The sequence below is a fragment of the Salminus brasiliensis genome, chromosome 4 (genome assembly GCF_030463535.1).
Source record: "Salminus brasiliensis chromosome 4, fSalBra1.hap2, whole genome shotgun sequence".
In the NCBI taxonomy this organism is placed as follows: Eukaryota; Metazoa; Chordata; class Actinopteri; order Characiformes; family Bryconidae; genus Salminus; species Salminus brasiliensis.
This window is the reverse complement of record NC_132881.1, coordinates 35714955-35739493: the sequence shown is the minus strand read 5'-3', so window position 1 is coordinate 35739493 and position 24539 is coordinate 35714955. Positions and strand designations below refer to the sequence as shown.

The 24539-nt window shown below is 32.9% G+C and overlaps 2 protein-coding genes across 2 annotated transcripts in view; both read right to left on the bottom strand.

Moving 5' to 3' along the window:
- Positions 1–24539, bottom strand: part of rhoua (ras homolog family member Ua) — a 220889-nt gene that overhangs the window by 107905 nt on the left and 88445 nt on the right. The gene's annotated exons all lie outside the window — the stretch shown is intronic.
- On the bottom strand, positions 22608–24530 carry LOC140554829 (uncharacterized). The gene is made up of 4 exons (XM_072678224.1): positions 23991–24530; positions 23515–23856; positions 23353–23412; positions 22608–23064 (listed from the first exon to the last, which is right to left on the bottom strand). The coding sequence occupies exons 1-4, from the start codon at positions 24172–24174 to the stop codon at positions 22913–22915; spliced, it is 738 nt and encodes a 245-aa protein (XP_072534325.1). The 5' UTR covers positions 24175–24530; the 3' UTR covers positions 22608–22912.

Sequence of the window (24539 nt, the reverse complement as noted above, 5' to 3'; positions counted from 1 at the left end):
CAGATAGATAGATAGATAGATAGATAGATAGACAGTCAGATGTATTTCTCCCGATATTTTGTGCTCCCTCTATGAAAGGTAAGAGTTCATATAAATCACATCATTTCATTACCATGTCTGTTTGTGATTAACAGTGCTATCTGTTGACTAAATGTTTCTGTTTTATTGCAGGAAAAAAGTACAAAAAATAAAAACATCCTGACTGTTCTACAATATCTTCAACTGGCTACGAACAATGTTGGGTGGATACATAGACAAAAATACAGACAGACAGACAGACAGATAGACAGACAGATAGATAGATAGATAGATAGATAGATAGATAGATAAATAGATAGATAGATAGATAGATAGATAGATAGATATTAAAACAGATCAACGTTTCTCCAAGTTTTTTATTCTCAACATAAAAGGTAAGAGTTTATTTAATTATCATAATTCCATTATCTTGTCTGTTTGTGATAAACAGCTTCATATAACTAAAGGTTTCTGTTTTATTGCAGGAAACTGTTTAAAATACAAAAAAGAGAAACATCCTGACTATACTACAATATCTTCAACTGACTACAAACAATGTTGGGTGGATAGCTAGATAGACAGACAGACAGATAGACTGAATAATATACAAATAGATAGATAGATAGACAGTCAGATGTATTTCTCCCGATATTTTGTGCTCCCTCTATGAGAGGTAAGAGTTCATATAAATCACATCATTTCATTACCATGTCTGTTTGTGATAAACGGCTTTATCTAACTATGTGTTTCTGTTTTATTGCAGGAAACTGTTTAAAATGCAAAAAAAAGAGAAACATCCTGACTACTGTACAATATCTTCAACTGGCTACAAAGAATGTTGGGTTGATGGATAGATAGATAGATGTTACAATTTTCTGTACTTCTTAATGTGACTATAAGCTGGGTGAGAGCTATGGTGTTCACTCTTGTATTTCCACAAGATTATACTGTCAGTGTTTTTGGTTGACAGTTGGATTATGGATTTTTTTCCTTCTTCCTCTATGTGGTTTATGTTCCATTGTTTGTTCTACATGTTTATCTGTCTATGTGCACATGGCTTTAGTTATTTCTGTAAATATATAATAAAGTCTATACAGTCCTCCGAAGAGGGGGGGTGGTGGTGGGCAAAAAAATGGAATGATTAAACCATCATTCCTAATCTAATGTATTTCAGTGTTTCTACCATAAAGTTTTTAACATTTTAAATAACTTCAACTTAAATGTTTTAGTGTGTTCAACTAAGCTTAACTTTATTCATTTAAGGCTATGTGTTGTCTCAATGTTTTTGAGTTAGGTGAACTCTGCAGGCATTTTATTGCAGGAAACTGTATTTGAAATGAAACAAGAAAACATATGCAGACTTTTCTAAGTTTTCTCCAATTGGATAATAGAAATGATGGGTGAATAAATATATAAATAGGAAACTGTTTCAAATACAGAAAAGCGAAACATCCTAAACTTTACTACAGTATCTTTAACTGGCTATAAAAAATGATGGGTGGATTGAAAGATAGACAGACAGATAGACAGATAGATAGACAGATAGATACGAATAGACAGATGAAATTCTCCTCAACTTTTGTGCTCCCTCTATAAAAGGTAAGAGTTTATATGCATCGCATTATTTCATTATCTTGTCTGTTTGTGATTATCAGTGTTATGTGTTGATTAAATTTTTCTGTTTCATTGCAGGAAACAGTTTACAATACAAAAAAGAGAAACATCCTGACTATACTACAATACCTTCAACTGGCTACAAACAATGCCGTGTGGATAGATAGATAGACAGAAAAATATACAAACAGATAGATAGATAGACAGTCAGATGTATTTTCCCCGATATTTTGTGCTCCCTCTATATGAGGTAAGAGTTCATATAAATCAAATCATTTCATTACCATGTCTGTTTGTGATAAACGGCTTTATCCAACAAAATGTTTCTGTTTTATTGCAGGAAACTGTTTAAAATACAAAAATAGAAACATCCTGTCTACTGTACAATATCTTCAACTGGCTACAAAGAATGTTGGGTTGATAGTTACCATTTTCTGTACTTCTGAGTGTGACTATAAACTGGGTGAGAGCTATGGTGTTCACTCTTGTATTTCCACAAAATTATAAACAAAAATAGATAGACAGATAGATAGACAGATAGATATACAGATAGACAGATGAAATTCTCCTCAACTTTTGTGCTCTTTCTAAAAAAGGTAAGAGTTTATATACATTACATTTTTTCATTATCTTGTCTGTTTGTGATTAACAGTGTTATCTGTTGACTAAATGTTTCTGTTTTATTGCAGGAAAAAAGTACAAAAAATAGAAACATCCTGACTGTTCTACAATATCTTCAACTGGCTACGAACAATGTTGGGTGGATATAAAGACAGACAGATAGACAGACAGACAGACAGACAGATACATAGATAGATAGACAGTCAGATGTATTTCTCCCAATATTTTGTGCTCCCTCTATGAGCGGTAAGAGTTCATATAAATCAAATCATTTCATTACCATGTCTGTTTGTGATTAACAGTGCTATCTGTTGACTAAATGTTTCTGTTTTATTGCAGGAAAAAAGTACAAAATATAAAAACATCCTGACTGTTCTACAATATCTTCAACTGGCAATGAACAATGTTGGGTGGATACATAGACAAAAATACAGACAGACAGACAGATAGACAGACAGATAGATAGATAGATAGATAGATAGATAGATAGATAGATATTCAAACTGATCAACTTTTCTCCAAGGTTTTTGTTCTCAACATAAAAGGTAAGAGTTTATTTGATTATCATCATTTCATTACCTTGTCTGTTTGTGATAAACAGCTCCATATAACTACATGTTTCTGTTTTATTGCAGGAAACTGTTTAAAATACAAAAAAGAGAAACATCCTGAATATACTACAATATCCTCAACTGACTACAAACAATGTCGGGTGGATAGATAGATAGACAGACAGACAGATAGACTGAATAATATACAAATAGATAGATAGATAGACAGTCAGATGTATTTTTCCCGATATTTTGTGCTCCCTCTATATGAGGTAAGAGTTCATATAAATCAAATCATTTCATTACCATGTCTGTTTGTGATAAACGGCTTTATCTAACAAAATTTCTCTGTTTTATTGCAGGAAACTGTTTAAAATACAAAAAAAAGAAACATCCTGTCTACTGTACAATATCTTCAACTGGCTACAAAGAATGTTGGGTTGATAGTTACCATTTTCTGTACTTCTGAGTGTGACTATGAACTGGGTGAGAGCTATGGTGTTCACTCTTGTATTTCCACTAAATTATAAAAAATAGATAGACAGATAGATATACAGATAGACAGATGAAATTATCCTCAACTTTTGTTCTCCTTCTATAAAAGGTAAGAGTTTATATACATCACATTTTTTCATTATCTTGTCTGTTTGTGATTAACAGTGTTATCTAACTAAATGTTTCTGTTTCATTGCAGGAAACTGTTTAAAATACAAAAAAGAGAAACATCCTGACTATACTACAATATCTTTAACTGACTACAAACAATGTCGGGTGGATAGATAGATAGACAGACAGACAGATAGACTGAATAATATACAAATAGATAGATAGATAGACAGATAGATAGATAGACAGATGAAATTCTCCTCAACTTTTGTGCTCTTTGTATAAAAGGTAAGAGTTTACATACATCGCATTTTTTCATTATCTTGTCTGTTTGTGATTAACAGTGCTATCTGTTGACTAAATGTTTCTGTTTTATTGCAGGAAAAAAGTACAAAAAATAAAAACATCCTGACTGTTCTACAATATCTTCAACTGGCTACGAACAATGTTGGGTGGATATGTAGACAGACAGATAGACAGAAAGATAGATATACAGATAGACATACAGACAGACAGACAGATCGACAGACAGATAGATAGATAGATAGATAGATAGACAGTCAGATGTATTTCTCCCGATATTTTGTGCTCCCTCTATGAAAGGTAAGAGTTCATATAAATCACATCATTTCATTACCATGTCTGTTTGTGATTAACAGTGCTATCTGTTGACTAAATGTTTCTGTTTTATTGCAGGAAAAAAGTACAAAAAATAAAAACATCCTGACTGTTCTACAATATCTTCAACTGGCTACGAACAATGTTGGGTGGATACATAGACAAAAATACAGACAGACAGACAGACAGACAGATAGACAGACAGATAGATAGATAGATAGATAGATAGATAAATAGATAGATAGATAGATAGATATTAAAACAGATCAACGTTTCTCCAAGTTTTTTATTCTCAACATAAAAGGTAAGAGTTTATTTAATTATCATCATTCCATTATCTTGTCTGTTTGTGATAAACAGCTTTATATAACTAAAGGTTTCTGTTTTATTGCAGGAAACTGTTTAAAATACAAAAAAGAGAAACATCCTGACTATACTACAATATCTTCAACTGACTACAAACAATGTTGGGTGGATAGATAGATAGACAGACAGACAGACAGATAGACTGAATAATATACAAATAGATAGATAGATAGACAGTCAGATGTATTTCTCCCGATATTTTGTGCTCCCTCTATGAGAGGTAAGAGTTCATATAAATCACATCATTTCATTACCATGTCTGTTTGTGATAAACGGCTTTATCTAACTATGTGTTTCTGTTTTATTGCAGGAAACTGTTTAAAATACAAAAAAAAGAGAAACATCCTGACTACTGTACAATATCTTCAACTGGCTACAAAGAATGTTGGGTTGATGGATAGATAGATAGATGTTACAATTTTCTGTACTTCTTAATGTGACTATAAGCTGGGTGAGAGCTATGGTGTTCACTCTTGTATTTCCACAAGATTATACTGTCAGTGTTTTTGGTTGACAGTTGGATTATGGATTTTTTTCCTTCTTCCTCTATGTGGTTTATGTTCCATTGTTTGTTCTACATGTTTATCTGTCTATGTGCACATGGCTTTAGTTATTTCTGTAAATATATAATAAAGTCTATACAGTCCTCCGAAGAGGGGGGGTGGTGGTGGGCAAAAAAATGGAATGATTAAACCATCATTCCTAATCTAATGTATTTCAGTGTTTCTACCATAAAGTTTTTAACATTTTAAATAACTTCAACTTAAATGTTTTAGTGTGTTCAACTAAGCTTAACTTTATTCATTTAAGGCTATGTGTTGTCTCAATGTTTTTGAGTTAGGTGAACTCTGCAGGCATTTTATTGCAGGAAACTGTATTTAAAATAAAACAAGAAAACATATGCAGACTTTTCTAAGTTTTCTCCAATTGGATAATAGAAATGATGGGTGAATAAATATTTAAATAGGAAACTGTTTCAAATACAGAAAAGCGAAACATCCTAAACTTTACTACAGTATCTTTAACTGGCTATAAAAAATGATGGGTGGATTGAAAGATAGACAGACAGATAGACAGATAGATAGACAGATAGATACGAATAGACAGATGAAATTCTCCTCAACTTTTGTGCTCCCTCTATAAAAGGTAAGAGTTTATATGCATCGCATTATTTCATTATCTTGTCTGTTTGTGATTATCAGTGTTATGTGTTGATTACATTTTTCTGTTTCATTGCAGGAAACAGTTTACAATACAAAAAAGAGAAACATCCTGACTATACTACAATACCTTCAACTGGCTACAAACAATGCCGTGTGGATAGATAGATAGACAGAAAAATATACAAACAGATAGATAGATAGACAGTCAGATGTATTTTCCCCGATATTTTGTGCTCCCTCTATATGAGGTAAGAGTTCATATAAATCAAATCATTTCATTACCATGTCTGTTTGTGATAAACGGCTTTATCCAACAAAATGTTTCTGTTTTATTGCAGGAAACTGTTTAAAATACAAAAATAGAAACATCCTGTCTACTGTACAATATCTTCAACTGGCTACAAAGAATGTTGGGTTGATAGTTACCATTTTCTGTACTTCTGAGTGTGACTATAAACTGGGTGAGAGCTATGGTGTTCACTCTTGTATTTCCACAAAATTATAAACAAAAATAGATAGACAGATAGATAGACAGATAGATATACAGATAGACAGATGAAATTCTCCTCAACTTTTGTGCTCTTTCTAAAAAAGGTAAGAGTTTATATACATTACATTTTTTCATTATCTTGTCTGTTTGTGATTAACAGTGTTATCTGTTGACTAAATGTTTCTGTTTTATTGCAGGAAAAAAGTACAAAAAATAGAAACATCCTGACTGTTCTACAATATCTTCAACTGGCTACGAACAATGTTGGGTGGATATAAAGACAGACAGATAGACAGAAAGATAGATATACAGATAGACAGACAGACAGACAGACAGATACATAGATAGATAGACAGTCAGATGTATTTCTCCCAATATTTTGTGCTCCCTCTATGAGCGGTAAGAGTTCATATAAATCAAATCATTTCATTACCATGTCTGTTTGTGATTAACAGTGCTATCTGTTGACTAAATGTTTCTGTTTTATTGCAGGAAAAAAGTACAAAATATAAAAACATCCTGACTGTTCTACAATATCTTCAACTGGCAATGAACAATGTTGGGTGGATACATAGACAAAAATACAGACAGACAGACAGATAGACAGACAGATAGATAGATAGATAGATAGATAGATAGATAGATAGATAGATATTCAAACTGATCAACTTTTCTCCAAGGTTTTTGTTCTCAACATAAAAGGTAAGAGTTTATTTGATTATCATCATTTCATTACCTTGTCTGTTTGTGATAAACAGCTCCATATAACTACATGTTTCTGTTTTATTGCAGGAAACTGTTTAAAATACAAAAAAGAGAAACATCCTGAATATACTACAATATCCTCAACTGACTACAAACAATGTCGGGTGGATAGATAGATAGACAGACAGACAGATAGACTGAATAATATACAAATAGATAGATAGATAGACAGTCAGATGTATTTTTCCCGATATTTTGTGCTCCCTCTATATGAGGTAAGAGTTCATATAAATCAAATCATTTCATTACCATGTCTGTTTGTGATAAACGGCTTTATCTAACAAAATTTCTCTGTTTTATTGCAGGAAACTGTTTAAAATACAAAAAAGAGAAACATCCTGTCTACTGTACAATATCTTCAACTGGCTACAAAGAATGTTGGGTTGATAGTTACCATTTTCTGTACTTCTGAGTGTGACTATGAACTGGGTGAGAGCTATGGTGTTCACTCTTGTATTTCCACTAAATTATAAAAAATAGATAGACAGATAGATATACAGATAGACAGATGAAATTATCCTCAACTTTTGTTCTCCTTCTATAAAAGGTAAGAGTTTATATACATCACATTTTTTCATTATCTTGTCTGTTTGTGATTAACAGTGTTATCTAACTAAATGTTTCTGTTTCATTGCAGGAAACTGTTTAAAATACAAAAAGAGAAACATCCTGACTATACTACAATATCTTTAACTGACTACAAACAATGTCGGGTGGATAGATAGATAGACAGACAGACAGATAGACTGAATAATATACAAATAGATAGATAGATAGACAGATAGATAGATAGACAGATGAAATTCTCCTCAACTTTTGTGCTCTTTGTATAAAAGGTAAGAGTTTATATACATCGCATTTTTTCATTATCTTGTCTGTTTGTGATTAACAGTGCTATCTGTTGACTAAATGTTTCTGTTTTATTGCAGGAAAAAAGTACAAAAAATAGAAACATCCTGACTGTTCTACAATATCTTCAACTGGCTACGAACAATGTTGGGTGGATATGTAGACAGACAGATAGACAGAAAGATAGATATACAGATAGACATACAGACAGACAGACAGATCGACAGACAGATAGATAGATAGATAGATAGATAGACAGTCAGATGTATTTCTCCCGATATTTTGTGCTCCCTCTATGAAAGGTAAGAGTTCATATAAATCACATCATTTCATTACCATGTCTGTTTGTGATTAACAGTGCTATCTGTTGACTAAATGTTTCTGTTTTATTGCAGGAAAAAAGTACAAAAAATAAAAACATCCTGACTGTTCTACAATATCTTCAACTGGCTACGAACAATGTTGGGTGGATACATAGACAAAAATACAGACAGACAGACAGACAGACAGATAGACAGACAGATAGATAGATAGATAGATAGATAGATAAATAGATAGATAGATAGATAGATATTAAAACAGATCAACGTTTCTCCAAGTTTTTTATTCTCAACATAAAAGGTAAGAGTTTATTTAATTATCATCATTCCATTATCTTGTCTGTTTGTGATAAACAGCTTTATATAACTAAAGGTTTCTGTTTTATTGCAGGAAACTGTTTAAAATACAAAAAAGAGAAACATCCTGACTATACTACAATATCTTCAACTGACTACAAACAATGTTGGGTGGATAGATAGATAGACAGACAGACAGATAGAGTGAATAATATACAAATAGATAGATAGATAGACAGTCAGATGTATTTCTCCCGATATTTTGTGCTCCCTCTATGAGAGGTAAGAGTTCATATAAATCACATCATTTCATTACCATGTCTGTTTGTGATAAACGGCTTTATCTAACTATGTGTTTCTGTTTTATTGCAGGAAACTGTTTAAAATACAAAAAAAAGAGAAACATCCTGACTACTGTACAATATCTTCAACTGGCTACAAAGAATGTTGGGTTGATGGATAGATAGATAGATGTTACAATTTTCTGTACTTCTTAATGTGACTATAAGCTGGGTGAGAGCTATGGTGTTCACTCTTGTATTTCCACAAGATTATACTGTCAGTGTTTTTGGTTGACAGTTGGATTATGGATTTTTTTCCTTCTTCCTCTATGTGGTTTATGTTCCATTGTTTGTTCTACATGTTTATCTGTCTATGTGCACATGGCTTTAGTTATTTCTGTAAATATATAATAAAGTCTATACAGTCCTCCGAAGAGGGGGGGTGGTGGTGGGCAAAAAAATGGAACCATCATTCCTAATCTAATGTATTTCAGTGTTTCTACCATAAAGTTTTTAACATTTTAAATAACTTCAACTTAAATGTTTTAGTGTGTTCAACTAAGCTTAACTTTATTCATTTAAGGCTATGGGTTGTCTCAATGTTTTTGAGTTAGGTGAACTCTGCAGGCATTTTATTGCAGGAAACTGTATTTAAAATAAAACAAGAAAACATATGCAGACTTTTCTCCAAGTTTTCTCCAATTGGATAATAGAAATGATGGGTGAATAAATAGATAAAAAGGAAACTGTTTCAAATACAGAAAAGGGAAACATCCTAAACTTTACTACAGTATCTTTAACTGGCTATAAAAAATGATGGGTGGATTGAAAGATAGACAGACAGATAGACAGATAGATATACGAATAGACAGATGAAATTCTCCTCAACTTTTGTGCTCCCTCTATAAAAGGTAAGAGTTTATATGCATCGCGTTATTTCATTATCTTGTCTGTTTGTGATTATCAGTGTTATGTGTTGATTAAATGTTTCTGTTTTATTGCAGGAAACAGTTTACAATACAAAAAAGAGAAACATCCTGACTATACTACAATACCTTCAACTGGCTACAAACAATGCCATGTGGATAGATAGATAGACAGACAGACAGATAGACTGAATAATATACAAATAGATAGATAGACAGTCAGATGTATTTCTCCCGATATTTTGTGCTCCCTCTATGAGAGGTAAGAGTTCATATAAATCAAATCATTTCATTACCATGTCTGTTTGTGATAAACGGCTTTATCCAACAAAATGTTTCTGTTTTATTGCAGGAAACTGTTTAAAATACAAAAATAGAAACATCCTGACTATACCACAATATCTTCAACTGGCTACAAACAATGCCATGTGGATAGATAGACAGAAAAATATACAAACAGATAGATAGATAGACAGTCAGATGTATTTTCCCCGATATTTTGTGCTCCCTCTATATGAGGTAAGAGTTCATATAAATCAAATCATTTCATTACCATGTCTGTTTGTGATAAACGGCTTTATCCAACAAAATTTCTCTGTTTTATTGCAGGAAACTGTTTAAAATACAAAAAAGAGAAACATCCTGTCTACTGTACAATATCTTCAACTGGCTACAAAGAATGTTGGGTTGATAGTTACCATTTTCTGTACTTCTGAGTGTGACTATGAACTGAGTGAGAGCTATGGTGTTCACTCTTGTATTTCCACTAAATTATAAAAAATAGATAGACAGATAGATATACAGATAGACAGATGAAATTCTCCTCAACTTTTGTTCTCCTTCTATAAAAGGTAAGAGTTTATATACATCACATTTTTTCATTATCTTGTCTGTTTGTGATTAACAGTGTTATCTAACTAAATGTTTCTGTTTCATTGCAGGAAACTGTTTAAAATACAAAAAAGAGAAACATCCTGACTATACTACAATATCTTCAACTGACTACAAACAATGTCGGGTGGATAGATAGATAGACAGACAGACAGATAGACTGAATAATATACAAATAGATAGATAGATAGACAGTCAGATGTATTTCTCCCGATATTTTGTGCTCCCTCTATGAGAGGTAAGAGTTCATATAAATCACATCATTTCATTACCATGTCTGTTTGTGATAAACGGCTTTATCTAACTATGTGTTTCTGTTTTATTGCAGGAAACTGTTTAAAATACAAAAAAAGAGAAACATCATGACTACTGTACAATATCTTCAACTGGCTACAAAGAATGTTGGGTTGATAGATAGATAGATAGATGTTACAATTTTCTGTACTTCTGAGTGTGACTATAAGCTGGGTGAGAGCTATGGTGTTCACTCTTGTATTTCCACAAGATTATACTGTCAGTGTTTTTGGTTGACAGTTGGATTATGGATTTTTTTCCTTCTTCCTCTATGTGGTTTATGTTCCATTGTTTGTTCTACATGTTTATCTGTCTATGTGCACATGGCTTTAGTTATTTCTGTAAATATATAATAAAGTCTATACAGTCCTCCGAAGAGGGGGGGTGGTGGTGGGCAAAAAAATGGAATAATTAAACCATCATTCCTAATCTAATGTATTTCAGTGTTTCTACCATAAAGTTTTTAACATTTTAAGTAACTTCAACTTAAATGTTTTAGTGTGTTCAACTAAGCTTAACTTTATTCATTTAAGGCTATGTGTTGTCTCAATGTTTTTGAGTTAGGTGAACTCTGCAGGCATTTTATTGCAGGAAACTGTATTTGAAATGAAACAAGAAAACATATGCAGACTTTTCTAAGTTTTCTCCAATTGGATAATAGAAATGATGGGTGAATAAATAGATAAATAGGAAACTGTTTCAAATACAGAAAAGCGAAACATCCTAAACTTTACTACAGTATCTTTAACTGGCTATAAAAAATGATGGGTGGATTGAAAGATAGACAGACAGATAGACAGATAGATAGACAGATAGATACGAATAGACAGATGAAATTCTCCTCAACTTTTGTGCTCCCTCTATAAAAGGTAAGAGTTTATATGCATCACATTATTTCATTATCTTGTCTGTTTGTGATTATCAGTGTTATGTGCTGATTAAATTTTTCTGTTTCATTGCAGGAAACAGTTTACAATACAAAAAAGAGAAACATCCTGACTATACTACAATACCTTCAACTGGCTACAAACAATGCCGTGTGGATAGATAGATAGACAGAAAAATATACAAACAGATAGATAGATAGACAGTCAGATGTATTTTCCCCGATATTTTGTGCTCCCTCTTTATGAGGTAAGAGTTCATATAAATCAAATCATTTCATTACCATGTCTGTTTGTGATAAACGGCTTTATCCAACAAAATGTTTCTGTTTTATTGCAGGAAACTGTTTAAAATACAAAAATAGAAACATCCTGACTATACCACAATATCTTCAACTGGCTACAAACAATGCCATGTGGATAGATAGATAGACAGAAAAATATACAAACAGATAGATAGATAGACAGTCAGATGTATTTTCCCCGATATTTTGTGCTCCCTCTATATGAGGTAAAAGTTCATATAAATCAAATCATTTCATTACCATGTCTGTTTGTGATAAACGGCTTTATCCAACAAAATTTCTCTGTTTTATTGCAGGAAACTGTTTAAAATACAAAAAAGAGAAACATCCTGTCTACTGTACAATATCTTCAACTGGCTACAAAGAATGTTGGGTTGATAGTTACCATTTTCTGTACTTCTGAGTGTGACTATGAACTGAGTGAGAGCTATGGTGTTCACTCTTGTATTTCCACTAAATTATAAAAAATAGATAGACAGATAGATATACAGATAGACAGATGAAATTCTCCTCAACTTTTGTTCTCCTTCTATAAAAGGTAAGAGTTTATATACATCACATTTTTTCATTATCTTGTCTGTTTGTGATTAACAGTGTTATCTAACTAAATGTTTCTGTTTCATTGCAGGAAACTGTTTAAAATACAAAAAAGAGAAACATCCTGACTATACTACAATATCTTCAACTGACTACAAACAATGTCGGGTGGATAGATAGATAGACAGACAGACAGATAGACTGAATAATATATAAATAGATAGATAGATAGATAGACAGATAGATAGACAGATGAAATTCTCCTCAACTTTTGTGCTCTTTCTATAAAAGGTAAGAGTTTATATACATCGCATTTTTTCATTATCTTGTCTGTTTGTGATTAACAGTGCTATCTGTTGACTAAATGTTTCTGTTTTATTGCAGGAAAAGTACAAAAAATAGAAACATCCTGACTGTTCTACAATATCTTCAACTGGCTACGAACAATGTTGGGTGGATATGTAGACAGACAGATAGACAGAAAGATAGATATACAGATAGACAGACAGACAGACAGTTCGACAGACAGATAGATAGATAGATAGATAGATAGACAGTCAGATGTATTTCTCCCGATATTTTGTGCTCCCTCTATGAAAGGTAAGAGTTCATATAAATCACATCATTTCATTACCATGTCTGTTTGTGATTAACAGTGCTATCTGTTGAATAAATGTTTCTGTTTTATTGCAGGAAAAAAAGTACAAAAAATAAAAACATCCTGACTGTTGTACAATATCTTCAACTGGCTACGAACAATGTTGGGTGGATACATAGACAAAAATACAGACAGACAGACAGACAGATAGATAGATAGATAGATAGATAGATAGATAGATAGATAGATAGATAGATAGATATTCAAACAGATCAACGTTTCTCCAAGTTTTTTATTCTCAACATAAAAGGTAAGAGTTTATTTAATTATCATCATTCCATTATCTTGTCTGTTTGTGATAAACAGCTTCATATAACTAAAGGTTTCTGTTTTATTGCAGGAAACTGTTTAAAATACAAAAAAGAGAAACATCCTGACTATACTACAATATCTTCAACTGACTACAAACAATGTCGGGTGGATAGATAGATAGACAGACAGACAGATAGACTGAATAATATACAAATAGATAGATAGATAGACAGTCAGATGTATTTCTCCCGATATTTTGTGCTCCCTCTATGAGAGGTAAGAGTTCATATAAATCACATCATTTCATTACCATGTCTGTTTGTGATAAACGGCTTTATCTAACTATGTGTTTCTGTTTTATTGCAGGAAACTGTTTAAAATACAAAAAAAGAGAAACATCATGACTACTGTACAATATCTTCAACTGGCTACAAAGAATGTTGGGTTGATGGATAGATAGATAGATGTTACAATTTTCTGTACTTCTGAGTGTGACTATAAGCTGGGTGAGAGCTATGGTGTTCACTCTTGTATTTCCACAAGATTATACTGTCAGTGTTTTTGGTTGACAGTTGGATTATGGATTTTTTTCCTTCTTCCTCTATGTGGTTTATGTTCCATTGTTTGTTCTACATGTTTATCTGTCTATGTGCACATGGCTTTAGTTATTTCTGTAAATATATAATAAAGTCTATACAGTCCTCCGAAGAGGGGGGGTGGTGGTGGGCAAAAAAATGGAATGATTAAACCATCATTCCTAATCTAATGTATTTCAGTGTTTCTACCATAAAGTTTTTAACATTTTAAATAACTTCAACTTAAATGTTTTAGTGTGTTCAACTAAGCTTAACTTTATTCATTTAAGGCTATGTGTTGTCTCAATGTTTTTGAGTTAGGTGAACTCTGCAGGCATTTTATTGCAGGAAACTGTATTTGAAATGAAACAAGAAAACATATGCAGACTTTTCTAAGTTTTCTCCAATTGGATAATAGAAATGATGGGTGAATAAATAGATAAATAGGAAACTGTTTCAAATACAGAAAAGCGAAACATCCTAAACTTTACTACAGTATCTTTAACTGGCTATAAAAATGATGGGTGGATTGAAAGATAGACAGACAGATAGACAGATAGATAGACAGATAGATACGAATAGACAGATGAAATTCTCCTCAACTTTTGTGCTCCCTCTATAAAAGGTAAGAGTTTATATGCATCACATTATTTCATTATCTTGTCTGTTTGTGATTATCAGTGTTATGTGCTGATTAAATTTTTCTGTTTCATTGCAGGAAACAGTTTACAATACAAAAAAGAGAAACATCCTGACTATACTACAATACCTTCAACTGGCTACAAACAATGCCGTGTGGATAGATAGATAGACAGAAAAATATACAAACAGATAGATAGATAGACAGTCAGATGTATTTTCCCCGATATTTTGTGCTCCCTCTATATGAGGTAAGAGTTCATATAAATCAAATCATTTCATTACCATGTCTGTTTGTGATAAACGGCTTTATCCAACAAAATGTTTCTGTTTTATTGCAGGAAACTGTTTAAAATACAAAAATAGAAACATCCTGTCTACTGTACAATATCTTCAACTGGCTACAAAGAATGTTGGGTTGATAGTTACCATTTTCTGTACTTCTGAGTGTGACTATAAACTGGGTGAGAGCTATGGTGTTCACTCTTGTATTTCCACAAAATTATAAACAAAAATAGATAGACAGATAGATAGACAGACAGATATACAGATAGACAGATGAAATTCTCCTCAACTTTTGTGCTCTTTCTAAAAAAGGTAAGAGTTTATATACATTACATTTTTTCATTATCTTGTCTGTTTGTGATTAACAGTATTATCTGTTGACTAAATGTTTCTGTTTTATTGCAGGAAAAAAGTACAAAAAATAGAAACATCCTGACTGTTCTACAATATCTTCAACTGGCTACGAACAATGTTGGGTGGATATAAAGACAGACAGATAGACAGAAAGATAGATATACAGATAGACAGACAGACAGACAGACAGACAGATAGATAGATAGATAGACAGTCAGATGTATTTCTCCCAATATTTTGTGCTCCCTCTATGAGCGGTAAGAGTTCATATAAATCAAATCATTTCATTACCATGTCTGTTTGTGATTAACAGTGCTATCTGTTGACTAAATGTTTCTGTTTTATTGCAGGAAAAAAGTACAAAAAATAGAAACATCCTGACTGTTCTACAATATCTTCAACTGGCTACGAACAATGTTGGGTGGATATGTAGACAGACAGATAGACAGAAAGATAGATATACAGATAGACAGTCAGATGTATTTCTCCCGATATTTTGTGCTCCCTCTATGAAAGGTAAGAGTTCATATAAATCACATCATTTCATTACCATGTCTGTTTGTGATTAACAGTGCTATCTGTTGACTAAATGTTTCTGTTTTATTGCAGGAAAAAAGTACAAAAAATAAAAACATCCTGACTGTTCTACAATATCTTCAACTGGCTACGAACAATGTTGGGTGGATACATAGACAAAAATACAGACAGACAGACAGACAGACAGATAGACAGACAGATAGATAGATAGATAGATAGATAGATAGATAGATATTCAAACTGATCAACTTTTCTCCAAGGTTTTTGTTCTCAACATAAAAGGTAAGAGTTTATTTAATTATCATCATTTCATTACCTTGTCTGTTTGTGATAAACAGCTCCAAATAACTACATGTTTCTGTTTTATTGCAGGAAACTGTTTAAAATACAAAAAAGAGAAACATCCTGAATATACTACAATATCTTCAACTGACTACAAACAATGTCGGGTGGATAGATAGATAGACAGACAGACAGATAGACTGAATAATATACAAATAGATAGATAGACAGTCAGATGTATTTCTCCCGATATTTTGTGCTCCCTCTATGAGAGGTAAGAGTTCATATAAATCAAATCATTTCATTACCATGTCTGTTTGTGATAAACGGCTTTATCCAACAAAATTTCTCTGTTTTATTGCAGGAAACTGTTTAAAATACAAAAAAGAGAAACATCCTGTCTACTGTACAATATCTTCAACTGGCTACAAAAAATGTTGGGTTGATGGATAGATAGATAGATGTTACAATTTTCTGTACTTCTGAGTGTGACTATAAGCTGGGTGAGAGCTATGGTGTTCACTCTTGTATTTCCACAAGATTATACTGTCAGTGTTTTTGGTTGACAGTTGGATTATGGATTTTTTTCCTTCTTCCTCTATGTGGTTTATGTTCCATTGTTTGTTCTACATGTTTATCTGTCTATGTGCACATGGCTTTAGTTATTTCTGTAAATATATAATAAAGTCTATACAGTCCTCCGAAGAGGGGGGGTGGTGGTGGGCAAAAAAATGGAATGATTAAACCATCATTCCTAATCTAATGTATTTCAGTGTTTCTACCATAAAGTTTTTAACATTTTAAATAACTTCAACTTAAATGTTTTAGTGTGTTCAACTAAGCTTAACTTTATTCATTTAAGGCTATGGGTTGTCTCAATGTTTTTGAGTTAGGTGAACTCTGCAGGCATTTTATTGCAGGAAACTGTATTTAAAATAAAACAAGAAAACACATGCAGACTTTTCTAAGTTTTCTCCAGTTGGATAATAGAAATGATGGGTGAATAAATAGATAAAAAGGAAACTGTTTCAAATACAGAAAAGGGAAACATCCTAAACTTTACTACAGTATCTTTAACTGGCTATAAAAAATGATGGGTGGATTGAAAGATAGACAGACAGATAGACAGATAGATATACGAAAAGACAGATGAAATTCTCCTCAACTTTTGTGCTCCCTCTATAAAAGGTAAGAGTTTATATGCATCGCGTTATTTCATTATCTTGTCTGTTTGTGATTATCAGTGTTATGTGTTGATTAAATGTTTCTGCTTTATTGCAGGAAACAGTTTACAATACAAAAAAGAGAAACATCCTGACTATACTACAATACCTTCAACTGGCTACAAACAATGCCATGTGGATAGATAGATAGACAGACAGACAGATAGACTGAATAATATACAAATAGATAGATAGACAGTCAGATGTATTTCTCCCGATATTTTGTGCTCCCTCTATGAGAGGTAAGAGTTCATATAAATCAAATCATTTCATTACCATGTCTGTTTGTGATAAACGGCTTTATCCAACAAAATGTTTCTGTTTTATTGCAGGAAACTGTTTAAAATACAAAAATAGAAACATCCTGACTATACCACAATATCTTCAACTGGCTACAAACAATGCCATGTGGATAGATAGATAGACAGAAAAATATACAAACAGATAGATAGATAGACAGTCAGATGTATTTTCCCCGATATTTTGTGCTCCCTCTATATGAGGTAAGAGTTCATATAAATCAAATCATTTAATTACCATGTCTGTTTGTGATAAACGGCTTTATCCAACAAAATTTCTCTGTTTTATTGCAGGAAACTGTTTAAAATACAAAAAAGAGAAACATCCTGTCTACTGTACAATATCTTCAACTGGCTACAAAGAATGTTGGGTTGATAGTTACCATTTTCTGTACTTCTGAGTGTGACTATGAACTGAGTGAGAGCTATGGTGTTCACTCTTGTATTTCCACTAAATTATAAAAAATAGATAGACAGATAGATATACAGATAGACAGATGAAATTCTCCTCAACTTTTGTTCTCCTTCTATAAAAGGTAAGAGTTTATATACATCACATTTTTTCATTATCTTGTCTGTTTGTGATTAACAGTGTTATCTAACTAAATGTTTCTGTTTCATTGCAGGAAACTGTTTAAAATACAAAAAAGAGAAACATCCTGACTATACTACAATATCTTCAACTGACTACAAACAATGTCGGGTGGATAGATAGATAGACAGACAGACAGATAGACTGAATAATATACAAATAGATAGATAGATAGACAGTCAGATGTATTTCTCCCGATATTTTGTGCTCCCTCTATGAGAGGTAAGAGTTCATATAAATCACATCATTTCATTACCATGTCTGTTTGTGATAAACGGCTTTATCTAACTATGTGTTTCTGTTTTATTGCAGGAAACTGTTTAAAATACAAAAAAAGAGAAACATCATGACTACTGTACAATATCTTCAACTGGCTACAAAGAATGTTGGGTTGATGGATAGATAGATAGATGTTACAATTTTCTGTACTTCTGAGTGTGACTATAAGCTGGGTGAGAGCTATGGTGTTCACTCTTGTATTTCCACAAGATTATACTGTCAGTGTTTTTGGTTGACAGTTGGATTATGGATTTTTTTCCTTCTTCCTCTATGTGGTTTATGTTCCATTGTTTGTTCTACATGTTTATCTGTCTATGTGCACATGGCTTTAGTTATTTCTGTAAATATATAATAAAGTCTATACAGTCCTCCGAAGAGGGGGGGTGGTGGTGGGCAAAAAAATGGAATGATTAAACCATCATTCCTAATCTAATGTATTTCAGTGTTTCTACCATAAAGTTTTTAACATTTTAAATAACTTCAACTTAAATGTTTTAGTGTGTTCAACTAAGCTTAACTTTATTCATTTAAGGCTATGTGTTGTCTCAATGTTTTTGAGTTAGGTGAACTCTGCAGGCATTTTATTGCAGGAAACTGTATTTGAAATGAAACAAGAAAACATATGCAGACTTTTCTAAGTTTTCTCCAATTGGATAATAGAAATGATGGGTGAATAAATAGATAAATAGGAAACTGTTTCAAATACAGAAAAGCGAAACATCCTAAACTTTACTACAGTATCTTTAACTGGCTATAAAAAATGATGGGTGGATTGAAAGATAGACAGACAGATAGACAGATAGATAGACAGATAGATACGAATAGACAGATGAAATTCTCCTCAACTTTTGTGCTCCCTCTATAAAAGGTAAGAGTTTATATGCATCGCATTATTTCATTATCTTGTCTGTTTGTGATTATCAGTGTTATGTGCTGATTAAATTTTTCTGTTTCATTGCAGGAAACAGTTTACAATACAAAAATGAGAAACATCCTGACTATACTACAATACCTTCAACTGGCTACAAACAATGCCATGTGGATAGAAAGATAGACAGAAAAATATACAAACAGATAGATAGATAGACAGTCAGATGTATTTTTCCCGATATTTTGTGCTCCCTCTATATGAGGTAAGAGTTCATATAAATCAAATCATTTCATTACCATGTCTGTTTGTGATAAACGGCTTTATCCAACAAAATGTTTCTGTTTTATTGCAGGAAACTGTTTATAATACAAAAAAGAGAAACATCCTGACTATACTACAATATCTTCAACTGACTACAAACAATGTCAGGTGGATAGATAGATAGACAGACAGACAGATAGACTGAATAATATACAAATAGATAGATAGATAGACAGATGAAATTCTCTTCAACTTTTGTGCTCTTTCTATAAAAGGTAAGAGTTTATATACATCGCATTTTTTCATTATCTTGTCTGTTTGTGATTAACAGTGCTATCTGTTGACTAAATGTTTTATTGCACGAAGAAAGTACAAAAAATAGAAACATCCTAACTGTTCTACAATATCTTCAACTGGCTACGAACAATGTTGGGTGGATATGTATACAGACAGATAGACAGAAAGATAGATATATAGATAGACAGACAGACAGATCGACAGACAGATAGATAGATAGATAGATAGATAGATAGACAGTCAGATGTATTTCTCCCGATATTTTGTGCTCCCTCTATGAGAGGTAAGAGTTCATATAAATCAAATCATTTCATTACCATGTCTGTTTGTGATAAACGGCTTTATCCAACAAAATGTTTCTGTTTTATTGCAGGAAACTGTTTAAAATTCAAAAAAGAGAAACATCCTGTCTACTGTACAATATCTTCAACTGGCTACAAAGAATGTTGGGTTGATAGTTACCATTTTCTGTACTTCTGAGTGTGACTATAAGCTGGGTGAGAGCTATGGTGTTCACTCTTGTATTTCCACAAAATTATAAAAAATAGATAGACAGATGAAATTCTCATCAACTTTTGTGCTCTTTCTTTAAAAGGTAAGAGTTTATATACATCGCATTATTTCATTATCTTGTCTGTTTTTGATTAACAGTGCTATCTGTTGACTAAATGTTTCTGTTTTATTGCAGGAATAAGTACAAAAAATAGAAACATCCTGACTGTTCTACAATATCTTCAACTGGCTACGAACAATATTGGGTGGATATATAGACAGACAGATAGACAGATAGATAGATATAAAGATAGACAGACAGACAGACAGATAGACAGACAGATAGATAGATAGATAGATAGATAGACAGTCAGATGTATTTCTTCCGATATGTTGTGCTCCCTCTATGAGAGGTAAGAGTTCATATAAATCACATCATTTCATTACCATGTCTGTTTGTGATAAACAGCTTTATCTAACTACATGTTTCTGTTTTATTGCAGGAAACTGTTTAAAATACAAAAAAAAGAGAAACATCCTGACTACTGTACAATATCTTCAACTGGCTACAAAGAATGTTGGGTTGAAGGATAGATAGATAGATAGATAGATAGATAGATGTTACCATTTTCTGTACTTCTGAGTGTGACTAGTTTATATACATCACATTTTTTCATTATCTTGTCTGTTTGTGATTAACAGTGTTATCTAACTAAATGTTTCTGTTTCATTGCAGGAAACTGTTTAAAATACAAAAAAGAGAAACATCCTGACTATACTACAATATCTTCAACTGACTACAAATAATGTCGGGTGGATAGATAGATAGACAGACAGACAGATAGACTGAATAATATACAAATAGATAGATAGATAGACAGATAGACAGATGAAATTCTCTTCAACTTTTGTGCTCTTTCTATAAAAGGTAAGAGTTTATATACATCGCATTATTTCATTATCTTGTCTGTTTGTGATTATCAGTGTTATGTGTTGATTAAATGTTTCTGTTTTATTGCAGGAAACAGTTTAAAATACAAAAAATAGAAACATCCTGACTATACTACAATACCTTCAACCGGCTACAAACAATGCCGGGTGTATAGATAGATAGACAGATAGATAGACAGAATAATATACAGATAGTAGATATGTTCACAGATGGAAAAATGAAGCATATTAAGAAAGGAACACTGTCCCTACTGTGAAACATGGAGGAGGCTCTGTTATGTTCTGGGGCTGTTTTGCTGCATCTGGCACAGGGTGTCTTTAATCTGTGCAGGATGCAACGAAATCTTATGACTATCAAGGGATTCTAGAGAGAAATGTGCTGCCCAGTGTCAGAAAGCTTGGTCTCAGTCGCAGGTCATGGGTCTTGCAACAGGATAATGACCCAAAACACACAGCTAAAAACACCCAAGAATGGCTAAGAGGAAAACATTTGACTATTCTGAAGTGGCCCTCTATGAGCCCTGACCTAAATCCTATTGAGCATCTTTGGAAGGAGTTGAAACGTGCTGTCTGGAAAAGGCACCCTTCAAATATGAGACAATTGGAGCAGTTTGCTCATGAGGAGTGGGCCACAATACCTGCTGAGTGGTGCAGAAGTCTCATTGACCGTGGGGGCAAAAAACAACAACTGCGAATTCAACAATTGCAACATCATTTAAAATGGTTATGTGTATGGTTATTCACCTTTGGATTAATTCCAAATGAAAGTATTAGACTTTGAGTGCTTTTAACAAAGTTTTTCAAATTTTACATTTGACCGTGTTGATCACTTAAAGCCCAATCTTGTCACGAAATTACAATGACAAATGCATTATATAGTGAATTGAAATATTTATTTTAATTCATTAGCCTACTTCCAACTTAAAAACTGCTTCACTGAAAACTACGTAATACCCTTACATTCTATTAATTATGTAGGGATTTCTAAATGAAGCCAGTGGTTCATGTCACAAGCTATAACAAAACTAATGCCCATGTTAGCGTGTTTGAAATGGCTAGCTAATGTTAGCGCAACCCTGTTTCAAACAACTGTTCGCTTCTTTTAAAAAGAAAATCCCCTTTTTTCCAACTGTGTGCCTCTAACAAGAGTCCCTTATAATTACAATTAGCTCAGTCATTCCCACATATACAAAGTCTCTTATTCTGTTGGCAATACTTCCCTACAGGAACTAAACAAGGTGCGTGTGTGCATTTGCACATCTATGTCAACAATGGGTGAAGCTTAAAATAGCTTAATGCAAAGTCAAGGTTTTTCACCAAATAAAATCTGTGGGGTAGTGGAAGCAGAAAGCAATTAACATGTTTCCTTCATTTATTGCACCACACCTTTTTGCACAACATACAGTACAGTTTACAGTTTACTGTTATTTATTAGCCCTTACATCATGCATGATTCAGACTGAAATACTTCTCATTAAAACATACATAGTGGAAGGATTCCACACGTTACATTTTATCATTTTTTATTCAGCATAAAAGATAAATTCAGGTGGCCTAATCATGAAGACTGTGACTGTTTTCCTAAATAATAAGCCACACAAACATCATGTTACATTTAATACTACAACCCATTATTACAGTTGTTATTGCTGAGTCCAAGGGTTTGTTTTTAAGATCCCCATAAAGTCTTTTTCTTCCAGGTTCTCATATGCACAACAACAACTGCCAGCACCATTCCTAGCTGTCCAGCACCCAGCACTGCTGCAAATATTGTGTAGGGTATTGTGCCAAGATCTTTTTCAGCCACTGAAAGAACTTCATCTGAGAACATTCAGAGAAAACAGTAACAATTCAAATATGGATATGAGAAACTATTGGAGTGGTTATGTTTTTGTGGTATAATGTGGCAGGAAATTGTTGACCGACTACACTCATAAGAACCACAATTCAAACTATAAAAACAAATACTATACAATCTATTATTAGTGTGATCTGTAAAAGCATACAGGTAGCACAGGTGTATCTACAGCCTTACTGTCTTCATATCATATTGTTCATTGCCATGCTTTAGACTGTGCATCTGCCCAGTAATTTTAAAAAGTCTGTTACCTTTTTCACAGCCAGTGATATTTTCAGCATTCATTACTCTCTCTGGCTGAGCAGGCTTAGCTGAAAGATGACAAAACAATAAAATGTATATATATGTATAGAAATAGAAATCTGTACAACATAGCACTCCCTTGAAGTTATATAACATTAGAAATCTGTTACCATACACATGTACTCCTTCTTCAAACTCCATGCGTTTACCATCCAGAATTCCACAGTAATATGAGGCAAAATCACTTCTCAAAACATGGGAAATTTGTAGTCCAAAAAACCTGTCCACCAGACAGCCTTTATAATGGGCAGCATCGTAATTCCAAACTTCTGATATCTTTCCGTCACTTTTCAGGCCTGCAACCATTAAAAGCCTTGGCCTTTCCTCCATGCTCACTCGTAACCAGAAGACTTCGTGGTGCAAAGAAATGTTGCACTTCAGTGTGATAGTGCCTCCAAGTTCAACCTGTAGCATATTTACTGCCTCCAAAGCTTTGAACGGCAGAAAGACCACTGGTAAAAGAAACACACTGAATATATTAAAATTATTTGTGAACTTGTACTGTCACAGTAAGTATGTTTACATAGAGCTCAACTACCAATTAATTTAAACATCCACTCATAGTATTGTAAAGGTAAAAACTCACCTGTAAATACATATAACAAAGAGAGCACCATCATGTAGTTCCAAGTAAAGCATATGCTGTTTCCTTTCAGAGAAACAGCATTACATAAGCGAAAGTAAAACGTACTTTTTCCATTACCCTCCCCTTTACTTGCAGTTGACCACTTCTGAAAACCACACATCCACGCACCTTCACCAATTTCCATAGAAAATAGAAGTTATTTACAGCAAAATGACTCCAGAAAACTATAGCCAGTGGGACAGTGTTTCCATCATACGGACAAAGCCTTTAGCATTTCAAACCTTCAAAGGTTTCTCTGGAGTGGTTATGATTCTATTTAGAACCTTTGCTTTACTAAGGAAAACATGAACACTTTCAAACATGAATCCAATCAAACATCAAGAGAAACCTTTACTCCAATAAGAAGATTTAAGCTTGTGGAGGGAAGGAGGATTTAAACAAAGTCGTTTCAGGAATGATGGAATCTCTCAATAAAATAATATTTTCAAAAAAAGCACAAAGTCTAAAACTGAGAATTACAATTTTATGTAGAACACCACACAGCGAAAA